The sequence below is a fragment of the Anolis sagrei genome, chromosome 6 (genome assembly GCF_037176765.1).
Source record: "Anolis sagrei isolate rAnoSag1 chromosome 6, rAnoSag1.mat, whole genome shotgun sequence".
Classification (NCBI taxonomy): Eukaryota; Metazoa; Chordata; class Lepidosauria; order Squamata; family Dactyloidae; genus Anolis; species Anolis sagrei.
In genome coordinates this window covers 61,627,349-61,650,807 of record NC_090026.1, presented here as the reverse complement: position 1 = coordinate 61,650,807, position 23,459 = coordinate 61,627,349, and the positions used below count along the sequence as shown (strand labels likewise).

Genomic DNA, 23,459 nt, shown 5'->3' with positions numbered 1-23,459 from the left:
TCTATAAATACACTTATCAAAATGTATTTCTATAAAATACATATTAAAATGTATTCATATAAAATGCATATTAAAATACACAGAACAGAGATTAAACACAAAAAAACACACGACAATATTGTAGTAAGTTTTCCCACTTGAACGAGCAAATACGTTTCATTAAAAAGGCAATGCTCCTGTTGGATATGCAAACTGTTAAAACTGGTTTGTTCACAGCTAGTTTAATGTATTCATTCCAGATGCCAAGAAAGGGAATTCTTTGAAAATACTGAATTTATTTTTATTTATTTATCATGTCATCAGCAACCATTGTATTACAATTCTAACAGAGCAAAACAAACACAGAGATTAAAAAGAAAAAGGAAAAAAAACACACAAAGATTTTGCAAATTTGGTATTTGGTTAAATGTCCTTTGACCAGTATCTGACCACTTGGAGTGCCTCTGGGGTTGCCACAAGAAGGTCCTCCATGGTGCATGTGGCAGGACTCAGGGTGCATTGCAGCAGGTGATCAGTGGTTTGTTCTTCTCCGCACTCGCATGTCGTGGATTCCACCCTGTAGCCCTATTTCTTAAGATTGGCTCTGCATCTCGTGGTGCCAGAGTGCAGTCTGTTCAGCGCCTTCCAAGTCGCCCAGTCTTCTGAGTGCCCAGGGGGGAGTCTCTCATCTGGTATCACCCATGGATTGAGGTGCTGGGTTTGGGCCTGCCACTTTTGGACTCTCGTTTGCTGGGGTGTTCCAGCGAGTGTCTCTGTAGATCTAAGAAAACTATGGCTTGATTTAAGTCGTTGACGTGCTGGCTGATACCCAAACAGGGGATGAGCTGGAGATGTCTCTGCCTTGGTCCTTTCACTATTGGCTGCTACTTCCCGGCAGATGTCAGGTGGTGCAATACCGGCTAAGCAGTGTAATTTCTCCAGTGGTGTGGGGCGCAGACACCCCGTGATAATGCGGCATCTCTCATTAAGAGCCACATCTACTGTTTTAGTGTGATGAGATGTGTTCCACACTGGGCATGCATACTCAGCAGCAGAGTAGCATAGCGCAAGGGCAGATGTCTTCACTGTGTCTGGTTGTGATCCCCACGTTGTGCCAGTCAGCTTTCGTATGATGTTGTTTCTAGCGCTCACTTTTTGTTTGATGTTCAGGCAGTGCTTCTTGTATGTCAGAGCACGGTCCAAAGTGACTCCCAGGTATTTGGGTGTGTTGCAATGCTCCAGTGGGATTCCTTCCCAGGTAATCCTCAGAGCTCGGGATGCTTGTCTGTTCTTAAGGTGAAAGGTGCATGTCTGTGTTTTAGATGGATTAGGGATCAGTTGGTTTTCCCTGTAATAGGCAGTAAGAGCACCTAGAGCTTCGGAGAGCTTCTGTTCAACCATCTCAAAGCTCCCTGCTTGAGCAGTAATGGCACGATCATCAGCATAGATGAAACTCTCTGTCCCTTCTGGCAGTGGCTGTTCATATAAATAAATAATAATACTGAATTAGTGGTCTTATGTTGGTTGGGACACATGTCTCCTTTTTTGTGCAGTCTGAAGTCCAATATACTACTCACTTCACTATCCTCTGCCATCTCTCTATTTCTCTTGTCAGTATATATATATCTTGCAGTATACAGATGGGAAGGAAAAAGAGGTGGATTAACATAGCTATGCCTGAGTTTTCAGGACTCTTTGGCTAGCTGTGGGGATTGTCAGGATCTCGGCATTTCGGGATTTATTACGACACCTGCTCATTGCATGCCCTGTATGCACCTGCTTTATAGGTAAGCCTCCCTATGCAAAATAAGCATTTGCAGTATAGTTGATTTTGCCAAGGGGCACTCTTGTGGCGCTCTTGGGGGGAAATAGACCTTGACATATGTGAGTTGTAGTTACTGGGATGTATAGTTCACCTACAATCAAAGAGCATTCTGAACTCCACCAATGATGGAATTGAACCAAATATGGCACACAGAACTCCTACGATGAACAGAAAATATATATCAACGATTGGTTGTGGGGGTGCCAAAATACTGTTTGCTTACCGTTGAAAATTACCTAGGGCCGCCTCTGCCTCCCAATTATAAAAGCTGCCCTTTGAAAAAATTACCAACGAGGCAGCAAAAGCGGAGATCTCTTAGCAAACTCAGGAAATATGTTGGGGTTCAGCCTGAGTTTGAACTTGAACCTGATTCTCTGTTTGTTCCTCCTGATGCTAATGAAAATATATTTACTGATGCTAATGAAAATGTACCTCTTGATGCCAATGCTCCTGAAATTAGTGAGGAAGGAACTTCTGTAGATTTGGAAAATGAAAGTACCAGTGTTCATGAGAATGTTTTAGAGGGAAGCCTTGACCTTTCCCTCCCTTCTGCACCTGGTAATGTTAATGACAACAGAAGGGGCCAGATTTGGCAAGACAGAAGTAAATCACTCAGCTTGCGAAGGTCTTCCCGAATTAAAGAATTACAAACATTGGCTTCAAAGCAGAGGGGCGGTTCACGGAACCAATTCTTTGGCTTTAATTGCCTTCCGCCGGGCTGACTTTCTCAGTTCAGGCATCGTTTCAGATTAATGAAGACCTTGGCAGTTCTCCCGGTTTCCCCTGGCCATGGTTTTGAAAGATTTCTAGGATAGCAAGTACGGTTAGTGGATTGCTAACAGGTTCCAGTATTTTACAGTGTGGCTTTGGGTTTTGCTTTGTCCATTTAAAATCATGTTTGCTGATTTTGACTTGCATTTTTCCTTGATTTTGTAATCATTTTTCTTCAATAAAAAAGGATTGTTTTTCACAGTCAAGTGTGGTGGATAGTTATCTTAGGGCCTCGTTCCCTGCTCTGGATTGCAACAGAATAGTGCAAACTCTGCTTCAGCTTATTACATTTTAACAATACCTTATATTTAAATAAGATGGGACCGGCATTTAGGTACAATACTGTAATAGGTAAGCGACAAAAGTAGGGATGGTCTATTTCCAGGGGCCTGTTGGGGGAATGACCAGCGTAATATATAGGGGCAAGGTTGTGTCCGGACAGTGTCTAGGCTGAACTAGCACTGGTCACTCTCAAAGATAGGTTGAAACCACTAAATCTTCAAACTCTTACGAAAAGAGAGTCGGGATGGGGCTTGTATTATTTCCCTTGGAAGGGCGCTCCAGAGGCGGGGGCCACCAGCAAGAAGGCCCTCTCTCACTAGGTGGCATTTGGGGAAAAAATGACTCAATTTTGGGTCAGGACCCACAGTTCTAGAAGTAATGTTCTAAAGGGCAATTGGGAGCAATTATAATAATAATTTATTTTTTTGACTAGTTATATGACCATTTCAAAATACAACACAAATAAAATACAAGGCAAAAAGGAGAGGACAGCAGCTGACCTTCTATTTACAGTCGGAATCTAGATTGGACTACTGTAATGCGCTCTATGTGGGGCTGCCCTTGAAAACGGCTTGGAAATTTCAGTTAGTCCAACGGGCGGCAGCCAGGATGTTAACCGGTGCTCCAGAAAGAGGTCAACCCTCCTGTTCAAGGAGCTCCATTGGCTGCCGTTCATTTTCCGGTCCCAATTCAAGGTGCAGGTGCTCACCTACAAAGCCCTAAACGGTTTGGGACCTGCCTACCTGCGTGACCGCATCTCCGTTTATGAACCCGCATGCTCCCTTCGTTCATCTGGAGAGGCCCTGCTCACGATTCCACCTGTGTCGCAAGCGCGGTTGGTGGGGACGAGGGACAGAGCCTTCTCTATGGTAGCCCCCTGACTCTGGAACGCCCTCCCCAAGGACATCAGACAGGCCCCTACATTAGGCTCTTTAGGAAGAGCTTGAAGACTTGATTATTCCGGTGTGCCTTTCCAGAATAGGAAACCCCAGCAATATGTCCCAGAAGCACTTTACTAAAGACTTAAGATTGTCCGCACATTGTACTTACCCAAAAATCCTTATATTTCAACTGTCATACGCAGCATTTTTAATCTGTACCCATTTACACTTGGCCCGGCCTTAGTTTTATTGTGCTATGGTGTACTGTTTTTACTGTTTACTCTTATTGCTTTAATGCTTTGATTTGCTTTATGGTTTATGTGTATTGTTGTATTGTTGTTTTATTGAGGCATTGGCCTTTGTAAGCCGCATCGAGTCCTTCGGGAGATGTTAGCGGGTTACAAATAAAGTTAATAATAATAATAATAATAATAATCTTATTTTCCTGGTTCTCTTTTTATTGGGAGCAATTATTTTTAGGGGAACGGATGCAGTGGGCGCTAACATGGTCTCATAGCCTTGCAAAGTTGCCTACTCCTGCTCTGTATGCAACAACAAACTAGGATATTGACATAACGCTAGTTATACAGTTAAGTAGTGGAAGTGTTCTGTAATTTCATTTTTGCTGATTTATTTGACTAGAATGGAATATGCTTTTCAGTTTCGATGCCAGAACAATGATTCCACCGGGGGAATGTCTGTATGCTGGAAGGAAAAGACGGAAACCCATTCAGAAACAGTTAAGTATTGACTTACTTCATTTTGTCCCACCTGTTAGATTTCCATTTTATTCTTACAACACTCTTGGATATCCATTTTATTTTAAGTGCCTTTTACAAATTGTATATATCTCTAACCTGCTATCCATGGCTCCTTCGTTTTCCTTGCTCCTATTACACTGTTCAATGGAGAAAAAGTTGCGGGCCTGAAAATAGTTGTTCTTTTATGATTTTGGGATGCTGAAAACGAAAATGACATTTAAAAATGTATATTGGCTCTAGTTTTTATGATATAAGCAATCACGTGATCACGTATGGTTGAAAAAATGCATGTTGCGACTTACACTATGGAAGATTCTAGAATATTCTAGAACGTTTAATGACGCAGTATTAGTGCCGTGTGCAAAAGCCAGAAAGCCCTATATAAGGCCAGACTTTTGAACAGTGAGGGTCAGTGAGTTGAAGACTGAGACAGTATCGTTAAACATTGTTTTACATTGTTCTTTTTACTGTAGTGATGCCTCGCACGTGTGTAAATAAAGCACTATGGAAAAAAGATATCAAGGTAAATGGACTCCGTCAATGCTGTCAGACTACTGCTGGAGCATTGTAAGAGACAATCCTTTCCTTGAATACAAAAGAAAAGTCAAGAGAAGCAAACAGGATATAAACTAAAGTCACGATTAAAGCGACATTTAAACTTTCAGACTTTTCAACAGCATTAAGCCTACTAATATAGTTTCTTGCTGCACAAACATAAACAATAGACTAATTAAATAAATATTTCTCATGTATAAACTATTGGCAATATAATTTGACTAAAATTTAGTAAATATTCACGGTTTATATACATGCAGTAAGGTTAGGCGCATTATCATAATATTAACGAATTACCTATTGTGGAGAAAATTGAAATAGCTGTTGCATAAAAACCAGAGCCAATTAACACATTAAATTATTATATTTGAATTCAGCATGTTAAATTTATTAAAAAATGGCACATTTCGTTTCCGAAACTGAGAAAAACTGAAAAATTGTAGAACAGTGTTATCATTGTTGCCTCATAAACTGATAATATGTGTGACTGTAAAGACTGTATGGTGTAGGATACTGGTAAGACTATGCAAGATTTCAGTGATACCTTCCTTGGAAATATGTACATTAGACCTAAACATATCTGACAATCACCCCCTTAATTCAGGGAATCCCAGACATTTTAATACCCCGAGTGAAGGTGGGTAGCTGAGATTTCTAATGTAATTTTTACACTTGCTGATATTTCCGTTCTTGGGTTTTATTGTGGCAGCAAACACAATGGGAGTTATACGGGTATATTTCTAAACTTATAATACAGGTATTATCAATGCCTTTCTCATTTTCATCTGCAGATGTGTGTGTTTTCCTTTCGCTTAAAGATATGATCCAAAACAATAATTTGATGTTTTCCTGATATCATTTATACCGTATATACTCGAGTATAAGCTGATGTGAATCTGTGTCCCGGCATTGAATGTTTGCCGTGTATATGCTGTGCTCCGCCCTGAGTCCCCTTCGGGGTGAGAAGGGCAAAATATAAATGTTTTAAATAAATAATAAATAAATAATATAGCTATCATGCATTTGGGTTTCCATAACATATGATTTGTAGAGATAATGCATATAAACCCTTGTGCTGGGAGGATTGGAGACCAACAGGTCGTAGGTTCGAATCTGGGGAGAGCAGAGATGAGCTCCCTCTGTCAGCTCCAGCTCCCCATGCGGGGACATGAGGGAAGCCTCTCACAAGTATGATAAAACATCCAGGCGTCCCTGGGCAACGTCCTTGTAGATGGCCAATTTTCTCACACCAGAAGCCACTTGCAGTTTCTCAAGTCACTCCTGACACAGAAAAAAAATGCAAATACAAACTTTACTTGTAGCAGAATGAACCATTTTCTCTGTAGGTTCATTCTTATCTGTCAGAACTACAGTTCTTCTGATTTGCTGTGTACAAACTATTGTAACACAATTTTTGTTCCTGGGTTATAAATGTCATTTCTTAATTGGTTCTATCATAAAACATGGAAAAAAAGTTTATTAAACTGCAAAAACTTTGTTTTTGTGATCTGCACAAAAGGTTAAAAATGGCACATTGAAAGGTTAAAAATGGCAGCCACAAAAATGAAGTTTCTGGAGGATAACAATCACTTTTGAAGTAAGTACCGCACAATGAAACAGGAAATAATACTTTCAAACCAGGAACAGATTTTTAATATTTTTTTTTGGTTACATATAGTCTTTCTGGTTGATAACTGAATACCGTCACTGTATTTTTTGAAGAAACTGAGCCTCAGTAATTCATTTTCTCCACAAACAGGAGGCCTACCTCTGGGACTGGAAAAACAAATCCTTCAAAGAGACATAGAGACCGACTGAATGCTGAGCTAGATCACCTGGCCAGCCTCCTGCCTTTCCCACCAGACATAATTGCTAAATTGGACAAACTCTCTGTTTTACGCCTCAGCGTCAGTTATCTTCGAGTTAAAAGTTTCTTTCAAGGTAAGCATTCAAGTCACAGCAATGTTTTGTTGAGGTCCCCAGCTGGGATATACAGCAGTGACACACACACTCCAATGTGGCTGAACTAGAGTTGGCAGATTGCAGATTACTGACTTAAGTCCCAAGGAATGGCATGTTGCTGACCTTAAGATTATGTGCTGGATAGCATTTCCAGCTGTGGTGACTAGGGATACGGCTACACCAACCACTTCATGCGGAAGGTCTTCAAAATAGTTCATGGCTGCCAGATGCTGCATGGAGTTGATCTGGGGTTATGCAGGCCAGTCTACCTTACCACTTGACACATGTTAACCAAAGTCATAGGATACTTTGAATTCTGTCCAGATTTGGATTGACCCATCACTTTGGGCCCATGTAAACAATTTGGCTGGTTCCAAATTGTGAAAATGTGCCTACGATTGAACACTGCCATCCCATGTTTCCCAGGCTTTGACAACCTGGGAATGGATGTTTCCTTCCGCTCTCCATGTTGCAGCAGTCTCTGGACATGACATGGTTCCTGCTGGTCAGCTATTGCTTGCAATGATGTTGGAAAGGTTGACCAGGGAGAGAGGAGAGAAGAAATCAGCCCCTCCTTTTCTTCAACCTCCCTGATTGTCTCATCGTCCCATCCAATGCCACTGCATGAGATGGCCAATTGGCCATGTTGCGCCTGGAAACCACCGCAACGAGAATAGGAGGGAACAGTAAGGCGCCAAACCAGGTTCAGCACCACCAAACCAGATTCAGTGCTGGGCATTTGGTAATTTCTCCTGGCTCTACAGGGGCCAAAATAGTTGTAGCTCAGCAAGTGGCAGAGTATTTTTCTGAAATGTTAGAGGAGGAGGGGTTTGATGAGTTTCAAAGTGATGAGTCTGTCAAGTGAATTGAAGACAGTTGAGGATGATGTTTTGCATTCCTGTGATCGTTCCCAGTGGGAAAGTAAAACCAGTTCTCTTGGGAAACGGCCTTTGACTGATGGGGAGTTTCCCCGAGAAACCAGATTAGATTTGAGAATGGAGGGAGTGAAAAATAGACTAATCACACATTCTGAGAGAATCTGTGAGAAGACCTCAAATCTAATCTGGTTTCTTGGGGTCCAGATGTGTTCGGCATGATCTCATGGCTACTTGGTCGGGCATAAATTAGGCTTTACGCCTCTCAGAAGAGACAGTGTTGCCAAAGGATGGCTCTCCTGTCTGTCTCTGCTCTCAAGTTCATGTTTAAAATATCCTCAAGTTTCCTGTCTTTGTTTTCTTGAAGGCTTTATCTTGGAAAAGTTCCTGTTGTCTTGTTCATGGATTTATGTATGAAGTATTGCTGTGGATTTTGGCGCTCTTGACTTTATGTCCTTTGTGGATTATTGCTATTTTATATTTGCTATTCTTTGACCCTTTTGGAATTGCCCCTATTCCCTTTTGACCTGCTTTCTTCAACAAACATTCTTAGATAGAACTATTGGACAAAATGTACACATTTTTAAATTCTGAAAGTTTTGGGGATGCAACTCTCTGAGACCCTCTAATAAATCTTTGAGAATCTCTAATCTCTGATACTTGCCCATCCCTGTGATTGGGAGAACTTTAGGGCAGTTCTCACTGGAGGTTGAAAGGCCACAGTTTGTGAACAAGATATTAGAGTGAAGGAAAGTTATACCCACACCACCATGTGAGTTCACACAATAATAGCAACTTCATTTATTTATTGTACTAGTATTAACTCTTAAATGAAGCACTTTTAGGAGTCTGCTCACAGGTTTTCCCCATGAATTAAAATGTACAACCACACAATGGGTGGGCTGTGAGTACTAGGCATGCCACAATGTTGTGCGATAAATTGTTTGATGATACAGTAAACAGCTGCAAACCCCTGCCCTAATCCTCATGCAATAATGTCTCCAGCAATATACCATATATTCTGGCGTGTAAGACTACTTTTATATATGCCAGCAAATATGGAAAACACAAGAATGGCCATCAGACTGGAAAAAATCAACTTATATCCCCATACCAAAAAAGGGAAATGCGAAAGACTGCTCAAACTTCCATACAGTGGCCAGTAAGGTAATGCTCAAGATCCTGCAAGGAAGACTCCAGCAATACATGGAGAGAGAGTTGCCAGATGTTCAAGCTGGGTTTAGAAAAGGCAGAGGAACGAGAGACCAGATTGCCAATATCCGCTGGATAATGGAGAAAGGCAGGGAGTTTCAGAAAAACATCTATTTCTGCTTCATTGACTATTCTAAAGCCTTTGACTGTGTGGATCATAATAAATTGTGGCAAGTTCTTGGTGAGATGGGCATCCCAAGCCACCTTGTCTCTCTCCTGAGGAATCTGTACAAGGACCAAGTAGCAACAGTCAGAACTGACCACGGAACAACAGACTGGTTCAAGACTGGGAAAGGCATACGGCAAGGCTGCATACTCTCACCCAACCTTTTTAACTTGTTTGCAGAACACATCATGCGATGTGGGGGGCTTGATGAATGCAAGGCTGGGGTGAAAATTGCTGGAATAAACATTAACAACCTCAGATAAGCAGATGACACCACTCTGATGGCCGAAAGCGAGGAGGAGCTGAGGAGCCTTCTAATCAAGGTGAAAGAAGAAAGTGCAAAAGCTGGGTTGCAGCTAAACATCAAAAAAACCAAGATTATGGCAACAAGAAAGATTGACAACTGGAAAATAGAGGGAGAAATCGTGGAGGCCGTGACAGACTTTGTATTTCTAGGTGCAAAGATTACTGCAGATGCAGACTGCAGCCAGGAAATCAGAAGACGCTTACTTCTTGGGAGGAGAGCAATGTCCAATCTCGATAAAATAGTAAAGAGTAGAGACATCACACTGGCAACAAAGATCCGCATAGTCAAAGCCATGGTATTCCCTGTAGTCACCTACGGATGTGAGAGCGGGACCTTAGGGAAGGCTGAGCGAAGGAAGATAGATGCTTTTGAGCTGTGGTGTTGGAGAAAAGTTCTGAGAGTGCCTTGGACTGCGAGAAGGTCCAACCAGTCCATCCTCCAGGAAATAAAGCCCAACTGCTCATTGGAGGGAAGGATACTAGAGACAAAGTTGAAGTACTTTGGCCACATCATGAGGAGTCAGCAAAGCCTAGAGAAGACAATTATGCTGGGGAAAGTGGAAGGTAAAAGGAAGAGGGGCTGACCAAGGGCAAGATGGATGGATGGCATCCTTGAAGTAACTGGACTGACCTTGAAGGAGCTGGGGGTGGTGACGGCCAACAGGGAGCTGTGGCGTGGGCTGGTCCATGAGGTCACGAAGAGTCGGAGATGACTGAACGAATGAATGATGAAGACTACTTTTTAACCCAAGAAAATCTTCTCAAAAGTCAGGGGTCGTCTTATACGCGGGAGTTGTCTTATATGCTGGAGTAGCCTTATGCATGGGAGTTGTCTTATATGCTGGAGTAGTCTTATATGCCGGGAGTGATCTTATAGAGCGGGTGCTGAAACTTCCAATCCGGACTGGAGAATCTGTGGTTGCTACATATTGTGGGGGGAGCTCAAAAATGGCAGTTGCCACGTCCCTGCCGTATGCAGCCACTGTATGAAAGCATTAAGGGTGATGCTGTACAAGTATGGTAGAAGAAAATCCATTCATCAGGGTTCGTGGACTTAATGCAGTCCCGATGCAGAGGTCAAGGGGCGCCTCACCGGGAAGGTGTAAGTGAAGGGCGGAGCAAGCTGCAGGCGTCTGGGGCACCCAGGTTATGGAAAAAAGATATAAGAGTGGCTCTGGGCCCAGAAAAACACAACTCTTCTACCTGTCTGGCCCACCCTTTTATCCTATTACCGTACCTCCTCCTCTGCCTCTCAGATCTCGTTCCTGAAGACTGCAGTGAAGGTGCGCATGTGCGAAATCTGAGAGGCAGAGAAGGGAGGTACAGTAATAGGAAAATTACCATATTGAAATCAAATCTGATGCTTTTAAAATTTTTCTTTGGTGGAAAAGAGTGTTAATGTATTTCTTTACTGGATGGGTGGCTAGGCATTACATTCAACCACTCTGTTATTTCCTTCCAGAAATCTTTATTGTAATTATATATGTTGCAGTGATAGCTTTGCATCATCTCCAGAAGGGGTTTGAAGTATCTCTATTAATTTTATGTAGTTTACTTGGACATATATATCACGTATGAACTACTTTACACATTGCTTTGCTTATTCTTACTTCTATAACTTTATTTGCAGTTACTCTGCTGTTGAAAGTTTTCCTTGAACAAGCTTATTTTGAACTCTGTACACCCCCCAATTTCTTCAAGACATAAACTGGGCAGCAAATCTATAATTATTTTAAAATGTTGATTCCTCCAGAGAAGAGCTAAAGGGACATATAACTGGTGCAAATGATTTAGTATATAAATGCCAACTTCTTAGTAATTCCACCATATATAGATTATTTATTTTATTAATCCTTATCTGAATACTCAGAAAACTTTTTGCTGAGCCTGTTGATATATTTATTGCATCTCTCCTTTTTCATATGAATTCATATGCAGTATGGTTATTGATTTGTATTGCTTTATCTAGTTTTGTTAACTGGAACATTATGTAATATGTCTCCAATTGTGGGATTTCTAACTTGTATTTAGCAACCAGTCTGGTGAGGTACCAGCACTCTGAGAGTGAAGACTAAGGACTTTGTATAGAATTGAGCCATTGAAGTTAAAGTGGTGTCAAACTGCATTCATTCTACAGTGTAGATGCACCTCAGCACTCTATTTTGAATAAGCTTGTTTTTTTTTCCTTGCCAACTTTATCTACTGTCCAGCTTTTACCTCAATATATAGAAATAGGAAATACTATGTTGTGGATAGTTTTGGCATTGATATTTAATTACATACTAGCCGTCCCCTACCATGCATTGCTGTGGCCCAGTCTGTGTATATGTGCTTCGTGTGTGTGTATGTGTGTGTATATATTTGTATATATGTGTGTTTGCATATATATGTAGTTTTGTGCATGCGTTGTAATGTATTTTTTGTTTTTTGGCTTTTAAAGTCTCTTCTGCTGTGCTTTTCAGTGTTTTTATGAGCGATGGTCACTTGTTGGCCTGATAAGTGTATTGTGTCCAAATTTGGTGTCAGTTCATCCAGTGGTTTTTGAATTATGTTAATCCCACAAACGAACATTACTTTTTTATTTATATAGATATATGTATTCTTGAAGATTAGACAGCAAAACTGTTTAAATTTTTCTACAGATGTTTTCATCTGTCCAATTTATTATCAAGCAAAGTTTAATGTGTGGTCTTGGGGCTGTAATGCTAAATTTACTCATCCTGACACATGGCATAGCATGAATAAAGGTTTTATATGCCTTGATATATAATCGCCACTAGATGTCCTTCCTCTAATTGTTCTGATTAAACACCATAGCAGGCATAATTCTTTAAATAATACTGATTCAAGTACTTAAAGGATAATAACGCAGTTCAGTGGAAGCGTGGTGACTTTCAAACTTCATTATTATTATTATTATTATTATTATTATTATTATTTTACTGACACAAAAACACAGTATGACACAGAAAATGAAATATATATGTTGGATTTCGTATCACAAAATCACAAGTCAGACACTTCCCAATAATTTAGGACTGTGTGATGTATTTTCGAATGATGAACACAGATCCAAGTAAGGTGGCCTTTTGCAGTTGACAGATCATGATTTTGTCAATGTTTATTGTTTTCAAATGCTGGTTGAGATCTTTTGGCACGGCACCCAGTGTGCCAATGACCACAGAGACCACCTGTACTGGTTTATGCCAAAACCTTTGAAGTTTGATTCTGAGGTCCTGATAAAGGCTGTTGTTTTTCGTCAATTCAACTGTCTCCTGTTATGGCGACATCAATAATCTCTCTGTTGTTGTGCTGTTGTAATTTTAGAGTTTTTTTAATACTGGTAGCCAGATTTTGTTCATTTTGTTCTGGCTACCAGTATTAAAAAACTCTAAAATTACAACAGCACAACAACAGAGAGGAAACAAACAAGGACATCTAATCACCTCTCAACAAAAGATTGCTCCAGGCACTGCCAGGCAATCAAATGTTAATCAAAGTGGTCAGTTGAAACATTCACACCTAGCTCCAGCAGACAAGAATCCTTTGTCTCACCCTGGTCATTCCACAGATATATAAACCCTTTTTCCTAGTTCCAACAGACCTCACTACCTCTGAGGATGTTTGCCATAGATGCAGGCGAAACGTCAGGAGAAATGCCTCTAGAACATGGCCATATAGCCCGAAAAAACATACAACAACCCAAAGGTTTTTTTTTTAAGTTAGTTTCAGAGCAAGAGAATAACCCTGGAAACAGTGAGGCCAAGACTCAGTAAGGATGATAAAATGCAAAATGAGAGTAAGCAGGAATATTCAATACTTAGTTTGCCTCATTTTCTCCCCAAAGATACTTGTGTGCTTCCATGCATCAACAGAAATTTTGGCAAGAGATCCAGTTTTACAAATCAAGTCTGAGAATGAAGTTGTTAGTAATCACCCAGTTAACTTAAGTGAGTTCAAATCTGTAGGACCAGCCAGAATATCTCCCAGACTATTGAAGGAAAGCTCTGTGCTAACTATTGAGAAGAGTTCAGGAGACTGGCTTCGGACAACTTGCAGCTTGAATATTCAGTCACACCCACAAATCAATAGGAGGATCCTGATGGGCATGTTTTGCCATTTCCCCCCAGAACCAAGGAAACTGCATACACTTCTGGAAATACTCTATCAATGGAGAAAAATAGCCCTTGACGTGTTCTGACTCTGGTAACCAGATACGTAATGAGGGAAAGAAAGCAGAAAACATCAGTAGTAAAAGTCACACCCTTATTCCAAATGTTATTAGTGTTTAAAATGCAGTAGGAAAAACCAAGATAGTGGAAATAGATGTGTGACATAAATGCTACACTTTAATAGAAACCCCTGGAGTTTGAATTAATATGCTTGCAAGGGGTTTAAAAAGCTGGAACTCATACTTACGTTACTCAATTGTTTTAACTATTGTTTTAATATTTTTAATATTGTTAATGTACTGTTGATTGTTTTGTGATGTCGACAGCATATGGTGCTTTATGAGGCCACCGTGAGTCCCCCCTTGATGATGAGAAGGGCGGGGTATAAATATAGGAAATAAATAAAAAATTGAAAATTGAAAATCACAAGAATAATGCCAAGACGGGGAGAATATTGTGTGGATATTGGGGGAGGGGGAGTCTAATCATGACAGCTACTGTAATTGTGAACTTCGAGAGCAGTACGTGTGAAAAAGATCTCGGAGTCCTCGTGAACAACAAGTTAAACATGAGCCAACAATGTCATGTGGTGGCAAAAAAAGCCAATGGGATTTTGGCCTGCATCAATAGGAGCATAGTGTGTAGATCTAGGGAAGTCATGCTACCCCTCTATTCCGCCTTGGTTAGACCACACCTGGAATATTGTGTCCAATTCTGGGCACCACAATTGAAGAGAGGTATTGACAAGCTGGAATGCGTCCAGAGGAGGGCGACTAAAATGATCAAGGGTCTGGAGAACAAGCCCTATGAGGAGCGGATTAAAGAACTGGGCATGTTTAGCCTGGATAAGAGAAAGCTGAGAGGAGATATCATAGCCATGTATAAATATGTGAGAGGAAGCCACAGGGAGGAGGGAGCAAGCTTGTTTTCTGCTTCCCTGAAGACTAGGACGCGGAACAATGGCTTCAAACTACAAGAGAGGAGATTCCATCTGAACATGAGGAAGGACTTCCTGACTGTGAGAGCCGTTCAGCAGTGGAACTCTCTGCCCCGGAGTGTGGTGGAGGCTCCTTCTTTTTTTTTTTTTTTGAAATAAATTTTATTGAAGTTTTAAGATATTATGGGGTTACAGGGAAAGAGTGGGAACAATATTCAAACAGAGAAAGGTAGGAAAATTAAGATAGAGAAGAAAAGGAAAAAAGAAAGAAAAAAAGAAAAAGAGAAAAAAAAACTCTCTGCCCCGGAGTGTGGTGGAGGCTCCTTCTTTAGAAGCTTTTAAACAGAGGCTGGATGGCCATCTGTCAGGAGTGATTTGAATGCAATATTCCGGCTTCTTGGCAGGGGGTTGGACTGGATGGTCCATGAGGTCTCTTCCAATTTTATGAAAGACCTCTCAAGTCATTTTACCACTAACAGCCCTGCTAAGGTCTTGCAGACTGAGGGACTGTGGTTCCTTGATTGAGCCTATTCGTCTTGATTGTGGCTTTCCTCTTTTCTTACTGACATCTATTTCTGTAAGCATTATCGTCTATGATATGTTCAAAGTTCTCTCTAGGAATCTCTAGGTTCTCCAGATTGACTCTGTGGTTAGCTTTCTGCAGCCATCCTCGAGAGGCTAGAAATTCCTAGAGCGATGTTATCTCAGGTAAAAGAAAACAGCATTTCTTTATACATGGTGCTTCACTTTCACGGGGTTCCTGTGCTCTTAACTTTAGTGAATGTGAAGAGCTGACTATAATTACAAATAATGGGTTATTTGTATGGAAGCTCTGTGTTACTGCTGAATTCTTTGGCCCATAACATCAGTAGACCTTAACCAGCTAGGTATTGTGAAAATAAAACAAGTGCAAGGTGTATTAAAAAAAAATCTTTCAACTGCATAAATATATAGGGTTGTGTGGATCGACAATAGTTATTATTATTATTGTTATTGTTATTGTTATTATAGGGTTGTTGTAGGTTTTTTGGGCTATATGGCCATGTTCTAGAGGCATTCTCTCCTGACGTTTTGCCTGCATCTATGGCAAGCATCCTCAGAGGTAGTGAGGTCTGTTGGAACTAGGAACACGGGTTTATATATCTGTGGAATGACCAGGGTGAGACAAAGGACTCTTGTCTGCTGGAGCTAGGTGTGAATGTTTCAGTTGACCACCTTGATTAGCATACAATGGCCTGCCTGTGCCTGGGGCAATCTTTTGTTGAGAGGTGATTAGATGTCCTTGTTTGTTTCCTCTCTGTTGTTGTGCTGTTGCAATTTTAGAGTTTTTTTTTAATACTGGTAGCCAGATTTTGTTCATTTTCATGGTTTCCTCCTTTCTGTTGAAATTGTCCACATGCTTGTGGATTTCAATGGCTTCTCTGTGTAGTCTGACATGGTGGTTGTTGGAGTGGTCCAGCACTTCTGTGTTCTCAAATAATATGCTGTGTCCGGGTTGGTTCCTCAGGTGCTCTGCTATGGCTGACTTCTCTGGTTGAAGTAGTCTGCAGGGCCTTTCATGTTCCTTGGTTCGTGTTTGTAATAATAATAATAATAATAATAATAATAATAATAATACATTATTATTATTATTATTATTATTATTATTATTATTATTACATCCAGGTCATGCCTTTGTGTGAATAGCCTCTTCCAGCTTCTGAAAAATGCAAAATATTGCTTCAAAAACATACATTACTATTATGCCTTGTCTCAAATGGACTTTGTAACTGAGAATCCACCCGACGTAGCATGAGAAGTCCTTAATTATTTTGTTCTGAAAACATAGGAAAGATTACCAGGCCAATTACATTTGTGTGCCATTTCGCATACCGCTAAGGATGCCATGCTTGCAAAATCTGGTTTGTGTAGAGCAGAGGTCCTTAAACTTTTTAAACAGAGGGCCGTGTCACAGTCCGTCAAACTGTTGGAGGGCCGGATTATAATTTGAAAAAAAAAATTGAATGAATTCCTATGCACACTTCACATATCTTATTTGTAGTGCAAAAAACACTTAAGACAATACAATAATTAAAATAAAGAATGATGTTAACAAATACAAACTTATTAGTATTTCAATGGGAAGTGTGGGCTTACTTTTGGCTAATGAGATAGGATTGTTGTTGTGTGCTTTCAAGTCGATCCAGACTTAGGTTGACCCTGAGCGAGGGCCGGGTAAATGACCTTGGAGGGCCATATCCAGCCCCCGGGCTTTAGTTTGAGGACCCCTGGTGTAGAGAATGTTTTTCTACAGATCCAAAATATAACAATTGAACTTAAGACAATACAATAATTAAAGTACAATTAACGGGTTAGCATTTATTTTTTGCAAACTTCTAGAGAAAATGTTTACTTAAATCAAGTTTTCTACTAGGTCTCAGTTTCCCATCTTATCTATATAAATAAATCTATATAAATAAAAATGTAATGTTCGTTTGTGGGATTAACATAACTCAAAAATCACTTGACAAATTGCCGCCAAATTTGGCTACAAGACACCTACTAACCCAAGGAGTGACCATCACTAAAAAAAATATGATTTTGTCATTTGGGAGTTGTAGTTGCTGGGATTTATAGTTCGCCTACAATCAAAGAGCATTCTGAACTCCACCACTGATGGAATTGAACCAAACGTGGCACACAGGACTTCCATGGCCAACAGAAAACACTAGAAGGGTTTGGTGGGCATTGAACTTGAGTTTGGGAGCTGTAGTTCACCTACATCCAGAGAGCACTGTGGACTCAAACAATGATGGACCAAATGGCACACAGGACTTCCATGACCAACAGAAAACACTAGAAGGGTTTAATGGGCATTGAACATGAGTTTGGGAGTTGTAGTTCACCTACATCTATGATTCTATGATTCTACATCCAGAGAGCACTGTGGACTCTGATGAAACAATGATGGATCTGGAACATACTTGGCATGAATATTCCATATGCCCAAATATGAACACAGATGGAGTTTGGGGGAAACAGACCTTGACATTTGGGTGTTGTGGTTACTGGGATTTATATTTAACCTACAATCAAAGAGCACTCTGAACCCCACAAACGACAGAATTGGGGTAAACTTCCCACACAGAACCCCCATGACCAACAGAAAATACTTAAAGCCATCTAGACCAACTCCCTTCACCAGGGCAAGAAAACATAATCAAAGCCTTCTTGACAAAGAGCCATCCAGTCATAGATATAAATAGATATATATGATTCGCACACACACAGATATAGTATCATAGATTTGAAAGGGAAGGACAATGATATGTTGCATGTTCCAGAGCAGGCAAACCAGACAATCTCCACATCAACACAGACAAAGAAATAGCAAGGAATACTGTTTACCCACAAGCATAAAGACATTACATATATTAGAAACCAACACTTTCTCATGACTTTATTTTCCAGATCGCCAGACTGGGCCACAGCAACGTGTGGCAAGGCACAGGTAGTAATAAATAAAACTTCAATTATTTTGTTTGTGAAAATGTTACTTGGACCACGAAGAAAATTCCAGATAGCAGATAAAAATACAAAATTAGTTTATATTACATGAAAGCTTAACCTTCCTGAAGAACATTCAGAACAAACCAGGCATCATCAATATTTAACATCTGTTGTTATGAAGAAATTTCATAAGGGAATGTGGGTTGCCTGTTTGCACGCAATGCCTTAAACAAGAGCCAGGCCACTGTGAGCTGCATGGAAAGATTGACAGTCTGTTCTCCTTGCGTGACAGCAGAGCCCTGGTTACTCAGCACTATCCTTTTTATACGGAAAGCATGTTCTCCCCCTGGTGTTGTTTGGGGGGCGGGGGGCTCGGCTGGAAGGAGGGGAAGGAAGCAAAGGGTGGAGCTTTCAAGTAAGTGAGTGGCTCTGTGCCCAACATTTGTTCACATGCAGGGAAGAGATATCTGTTAGCTCTAATCACGCAAGCTCGCTCTCAAAAAGCAGAACAGCCTACAAAAAGGCTCAACACTGCTTGTTAGAAGATGGCACATCTTCGTGGGAAAGACAAGAATTCTAATTTGACCATATATATTATTTTTGAAAAGAGGCAGGAGGGAGAGATTTAAAAGGAAAGAATATTGTTTGATGGTGTTGTAGTGGAAGGAGTTATTGGAATGTAGTGTGATGCTGGCAAAGTCCCCCACGGGCCAGAGGCGGCCCTAGGTAATTTTCAACAGTAAGCAAACAGTATTTTGGCACCCCCCCCCCCCAACCAATCATTGATATATATTTTCTGTTCGTCGTGGGAGTTCTGTGTGCCATATTTGGTTCAATTCCATCATTGGTGGAGTTCAGAATGCTCTTTGATTGTAGGTGAACTATACATCCCAGTAACTACACTTGCCGCGCTTGCTCCCTTGCCTGGCCCGCTTTGGGTCCGGAGGCGTGCCTGAACACCCCGGCGTGTGCACCAAATGTCGCCTCTTCTCCTGACTTTCTCCTCAGCCATTGGGACCAAGAGAGAGAGAGAGAGAGAGAGAGAGAGAGAGGTGGAGATGCCCACCTTTCCTGAAGGTAGGCGCAAAAACAAAGGAGGGAGCGGAGGTGGGAGATACCTCCATCCGGAGGGGCTCTCTCTCTCTCTCTCCCTCCCTCTTTTGGTCCCAATGGCCGAAGAGAAAGTCAGGAGAAGAGGCGACTTTTGGTGCGCACGCTGGGGTCTTCAGACACGCCTCCGGACCCAAAGCGGGCCAGGCGCAGCGACTACGCCCCTTGGCCCATCCACGGATTGGGGAGAGGAGAGGACACGGGTGGAGCACCGGGGGATCGGGAAAGGGAGCCGGTCATGGGGAAGGGATCGAAAGCGGAGAACAATTGAGCGCCGGCTCTGCTCGCGCACCCGGTGGCCGAGTGGAGCAGGAACGAGAGGGGCTAGGCGAGGCTCAAGGGCCCGGCCCCTTTGGGAAGAGGATCACCCAGCAGCGAGGCAAGAAAGCCAAGGTTCCCCCCAGACTGCTAGGGCTGTTGTGAGCTGAGGGGGCGCTCCTCAGGTGGCAGTCGAGGGGCATTTAGAGAGGCGCCTCTGCGCCCCTGGCAAAAAAAAGTGTTCTACGACTGCTTACTTCACGTAATGGATGAGCCGCCCCTGCCACTGGCCCATGAAAATCTCTTAGAATCATAGAGTTAGAAGAAGCAGGAAAATCACATTCAAAGAAACCCTGGCAGATGGCCATTCAGCCTTTGTTTAAAAGCCTCCAAAGAAGGAGCCTCCACCACAGTCCACGACGGAGAGTTCCACTGCTGAACAGCTCTCACAGTTAGAAAGTTCTTCCTAATGTTCAGGTGGAATCTCCTTTCCTGTAGTTTGAAGCCATAAGTGTCCTAGTCTCCAGAAAACAAATCTCCTTACAGGGAGGAGGGAGCAAGCTTGTTTTTTGCTTTCCTGGAGACTAGGACGCGGAACAATGGCTTCAAACTACAAGAAAGCAGATTCCATCTGAACATTAGTGAGAGCCGTTCAGCAGTGGAACTCTCTGCCTCAGAGTGTGATGGAGGCTCCTTCTGTAGAAGCTTTTAAACCGAGGCTGGATGGCCATCTGTCAGGGGTGCTTTGAATGCAATTTTCCTGCTTCTTGGCAGGGGGTTGGACTGGATGGCCCATGAGGTCTCTTCCAACTCTATGATTCTATGATTATGACTCCCCCTCACATATTTATACATGGTCATCAGGTCTCCTCTCTGCCTTCTCTTCTGCAGGCTAAACATGCCCAGCTCTTTAAGCCGCTCCTCATAGGGCTTGTTCTCCAGACCCTTGATAATTTTAGTTGCCCTCCTTTGGACACATTCCAACTTATTAACATCTCCCTTTAATTACAGTGCCCAGAATTGGGCACAGAATTCCAGATGTGGTCTGACCAAGGCAGAGTAGAGCGGTGGCATGACTTCCCTGGATCTAGACCAGGGGTCCTCAAACTATGGCCCGGGGGCCAGATATGGCCCTCTAAGGCCATTTACCTGGCCCTTGCTCAGGGTCAATGTAAGTCTGAAACGACTTGAAAGCACACAACAACAACAACAACAACAACAACAACAACAATCCTATCTCATCAGCCAAAAGCAGGCCCATACTTCCTATTGAGATACTAATAAGTTTATATTTCTTAAAATTGTACTTCATTTTAATTATTGTATTGTTTTTAAGTGGGTTTTTTGCACTACAAATAAAATATGTACAGTGTGCATAGGAATTCATTCATGCTTTTTTCAAATTATAATCCGGCCCTCCAACAGTTTGAGGGACTGTGACACGGCCCTCTGTTTAAAACGTTTGTGGATCCCTGATCTAGACACTATGCTCCTATTTATGCCGGTCAAAATCCCATTGGCTTTTTAAGCTGCTGCCTGATATTGTTGGTTTATGTTCAACTTGTTGTTCACGAGGACTCCAAGATCTTTTTCACACGTACTGCTATTGAGCCAGGCGTCCCCCATTCTGTATCTTTGCATTTCATTTTTTTTCTGCCTAAGTGGGTATGCAGAAATTATAATTGAGACTTTTATGCTTTGGTTGTATTGGAGGGTGTTATGCCTATGAATGTTGCAAGAGACGTCTTCTGAGTAAAATTTGGTCTTTGTATTCTTAAACTGGTTCATTGATTAAACAGACAACCTGTAAGAATTTAGAAAGGAATGCCATACTCACAAAAGTCAACACTGGTTTCTCAGAAACTAATCATACTGGACAAATCTTATTTGTTTTTTGATAGAGTTATAAGCTTGGTAGATGAAGGGAATGCTGTGGATGTAGCATATCTCAGTTTCAGTAAGACGTTTGACAAGGTCCCCATTATATTCTCACAAAGAAGCTAATATTTATTTATTTATCGTGTCAGGCAACCGAACAGTTGTACAGGGTTAGTCAAAATGCATAGGCCAATAAGCCATTCAATTGAATGGCTTATTGGCCTATGCATTTTGACTAACCCTGTATTACATTTTTGACAGAACAAACAAACAAACATACAAAAGACACAGAGTTTGCAAGCTTGGTAGTTGATTAGATGTCCTATGACCAGTATCTGGCCACTTGGAGTGCTTCTGGTGTTGCCGCAAGAAGGTCCTCCATTGTACATTTAGCAGGGCTCAGGTTGCATTGCAGCAGGTGGTCTGTAGTTTGCTCTTCTCCACACTCGCATGTTGTGGATTTCACATTGTAGCCCCATTTCTGAAGGTTGGCTCTGCATCTCGTGGTGCCAGAGCGCAGTCTGTTCAGCGCCTTCCAAGTCGCCCAGTTTTCTGTGTGCCCAGGGGGGAGTCTCTCATTTGGTATCAGCCATTGATTGAGGCTCTGGGTTTGTTTTTGTTTTTTAAAAAAATAATTTTATTAATGTATCACCATTACTACATTTGTTAAACATTTGTTATTGCTGTTACATATTGTTCAACCATTCTTTAACATTTTATTTTCTTATTTTGCTTAGACATTTTCCCCCCATTTATTCCCCCACCACTGTGCTCCCCTCCCCTCGTTTGAGCCTGCCACTTTTGGACTCTCGCTTGCTGAGCTGTTCCAGCGAATGTCTCTGTAGATCTTAGAAAACTATTTCTTGATTTAAGTCGTTGACATGCTGGCTGATACCCAAACAAGGGATGAGCTGGAGATGTCTCTGCATTGGTCCTTTCACTATTGGCTGCTACTTCCCAGCGGATGTCGGGTGTTGCAATACCGGCTACGCAGTGTAATTTCTCCAATGGTGTAGGACGCAGACACCCCATGATAATGTGGCATGTCTCATTAAGAGCCACATCCACTGTTTTAGCGTGGTGAGATGTGTTCCACACTGGGCATGCATACTCGGCAGCAGAGTAGCGTAGCGCAAGGGCGGATGTCTTCACTGTGTCTGGTTGTGAACCCCAGGTTGTGCCAGTCAGCTTTCGTATGATATTGTTTCTAGCACCCACTTTTTGCTTGATGTTCAGGCAGTGCTTCTTGTAGGTCAGGGCATGGTCCAGAGTGACTCCCAGGTATTTGGGTGCGCTGCAATGCTCCAGTGGGATACCTTCCCAGGTAATCCTCAGAGCTCGGGATGCTTGTCTGTTCTTAAGGTGAAAAACACATGTCAGTGTTTTAGATGGATTAGGGATCAGCTGGTTTTCCCTGTAGTAGGCAGTAAGAGCACCTAGAGCTTCGGAGAGCTTCTGTGCCATTACTGCTCAAGCAGGAAGCTTTGAGATGGTTGAACAGAAGCTCTCCAAAGAAGCTAATGAAATGTAGGCTAGATTACAATGCAACTGTTAGATGGACTTCCAAACAGAAAGGATGCTTCCCAATGGCTCCTCCTCGTCCTGGAAAGAATTGACTGGTGGGGTGTCACAGAGCTCTGTCTTGGGCCCAGGGTATTCAACATCTTTACCAATGACTTGGAACAGAGATTCTCAAACCTTTTGCGGCCACTGAGCCCCTTTTGAAGTAAAAGTTTCTCATGGAGCCCCAATAAATGTTGTTTTGAACCAACCATAAAAGCAAAAGAATATAAACCAATTGAATAAAATATGCTTAAATAATGTCCCATGTTTGTTATTGCTATTAATGCTATATATCTGTCAATTCATTCTATGCAATAGCAGTTCAAGAGAAGCAGCTGAGAAAGCATGCAAATAATGGAATGAAAGATGTTGGTGTCCTCAAAGAACCTGTCATCTCAGAAGGTGGACTCTTACTAGAGGTGGGTGATAAATAGCATTACTTAAATTTAACTTTGAGGACAGGTTTACCTTATCTCT

General features: G+C 41.7%; 1 protein-coding gene across 1 annotated transcript in view; it reads left to right on the top strand.

Moving 5' to 3' along the window:
* Positions 1–4,380: 4,380 nt before the first annotated feature.
* The window catches only part of AHRR (aryl hydrocarbon receptor repressor), a 50,616-nt gene continuing 31,537 nt past the window's right edge, over positions 4,381–23,459 (top strand). The window contains exons 1-3 of the mRNA XM_067470150.1: positions 4,381–4,477; positions 6,814–6,995; positions 23,301–23,401. Of these exons, the coding sequence (XP_067326251.1) occupies positions 4,389–4,477; positions 6,814–6,995; positions 23,301–23,401 (372 nt within the window). The 5' untranslated portion in view covers positions 4,381–4,388. The remainder of the gene's footprint in view (positions 4,478–6,813; positions 6,996–23,300; positions 23,402–23,459) is intronic.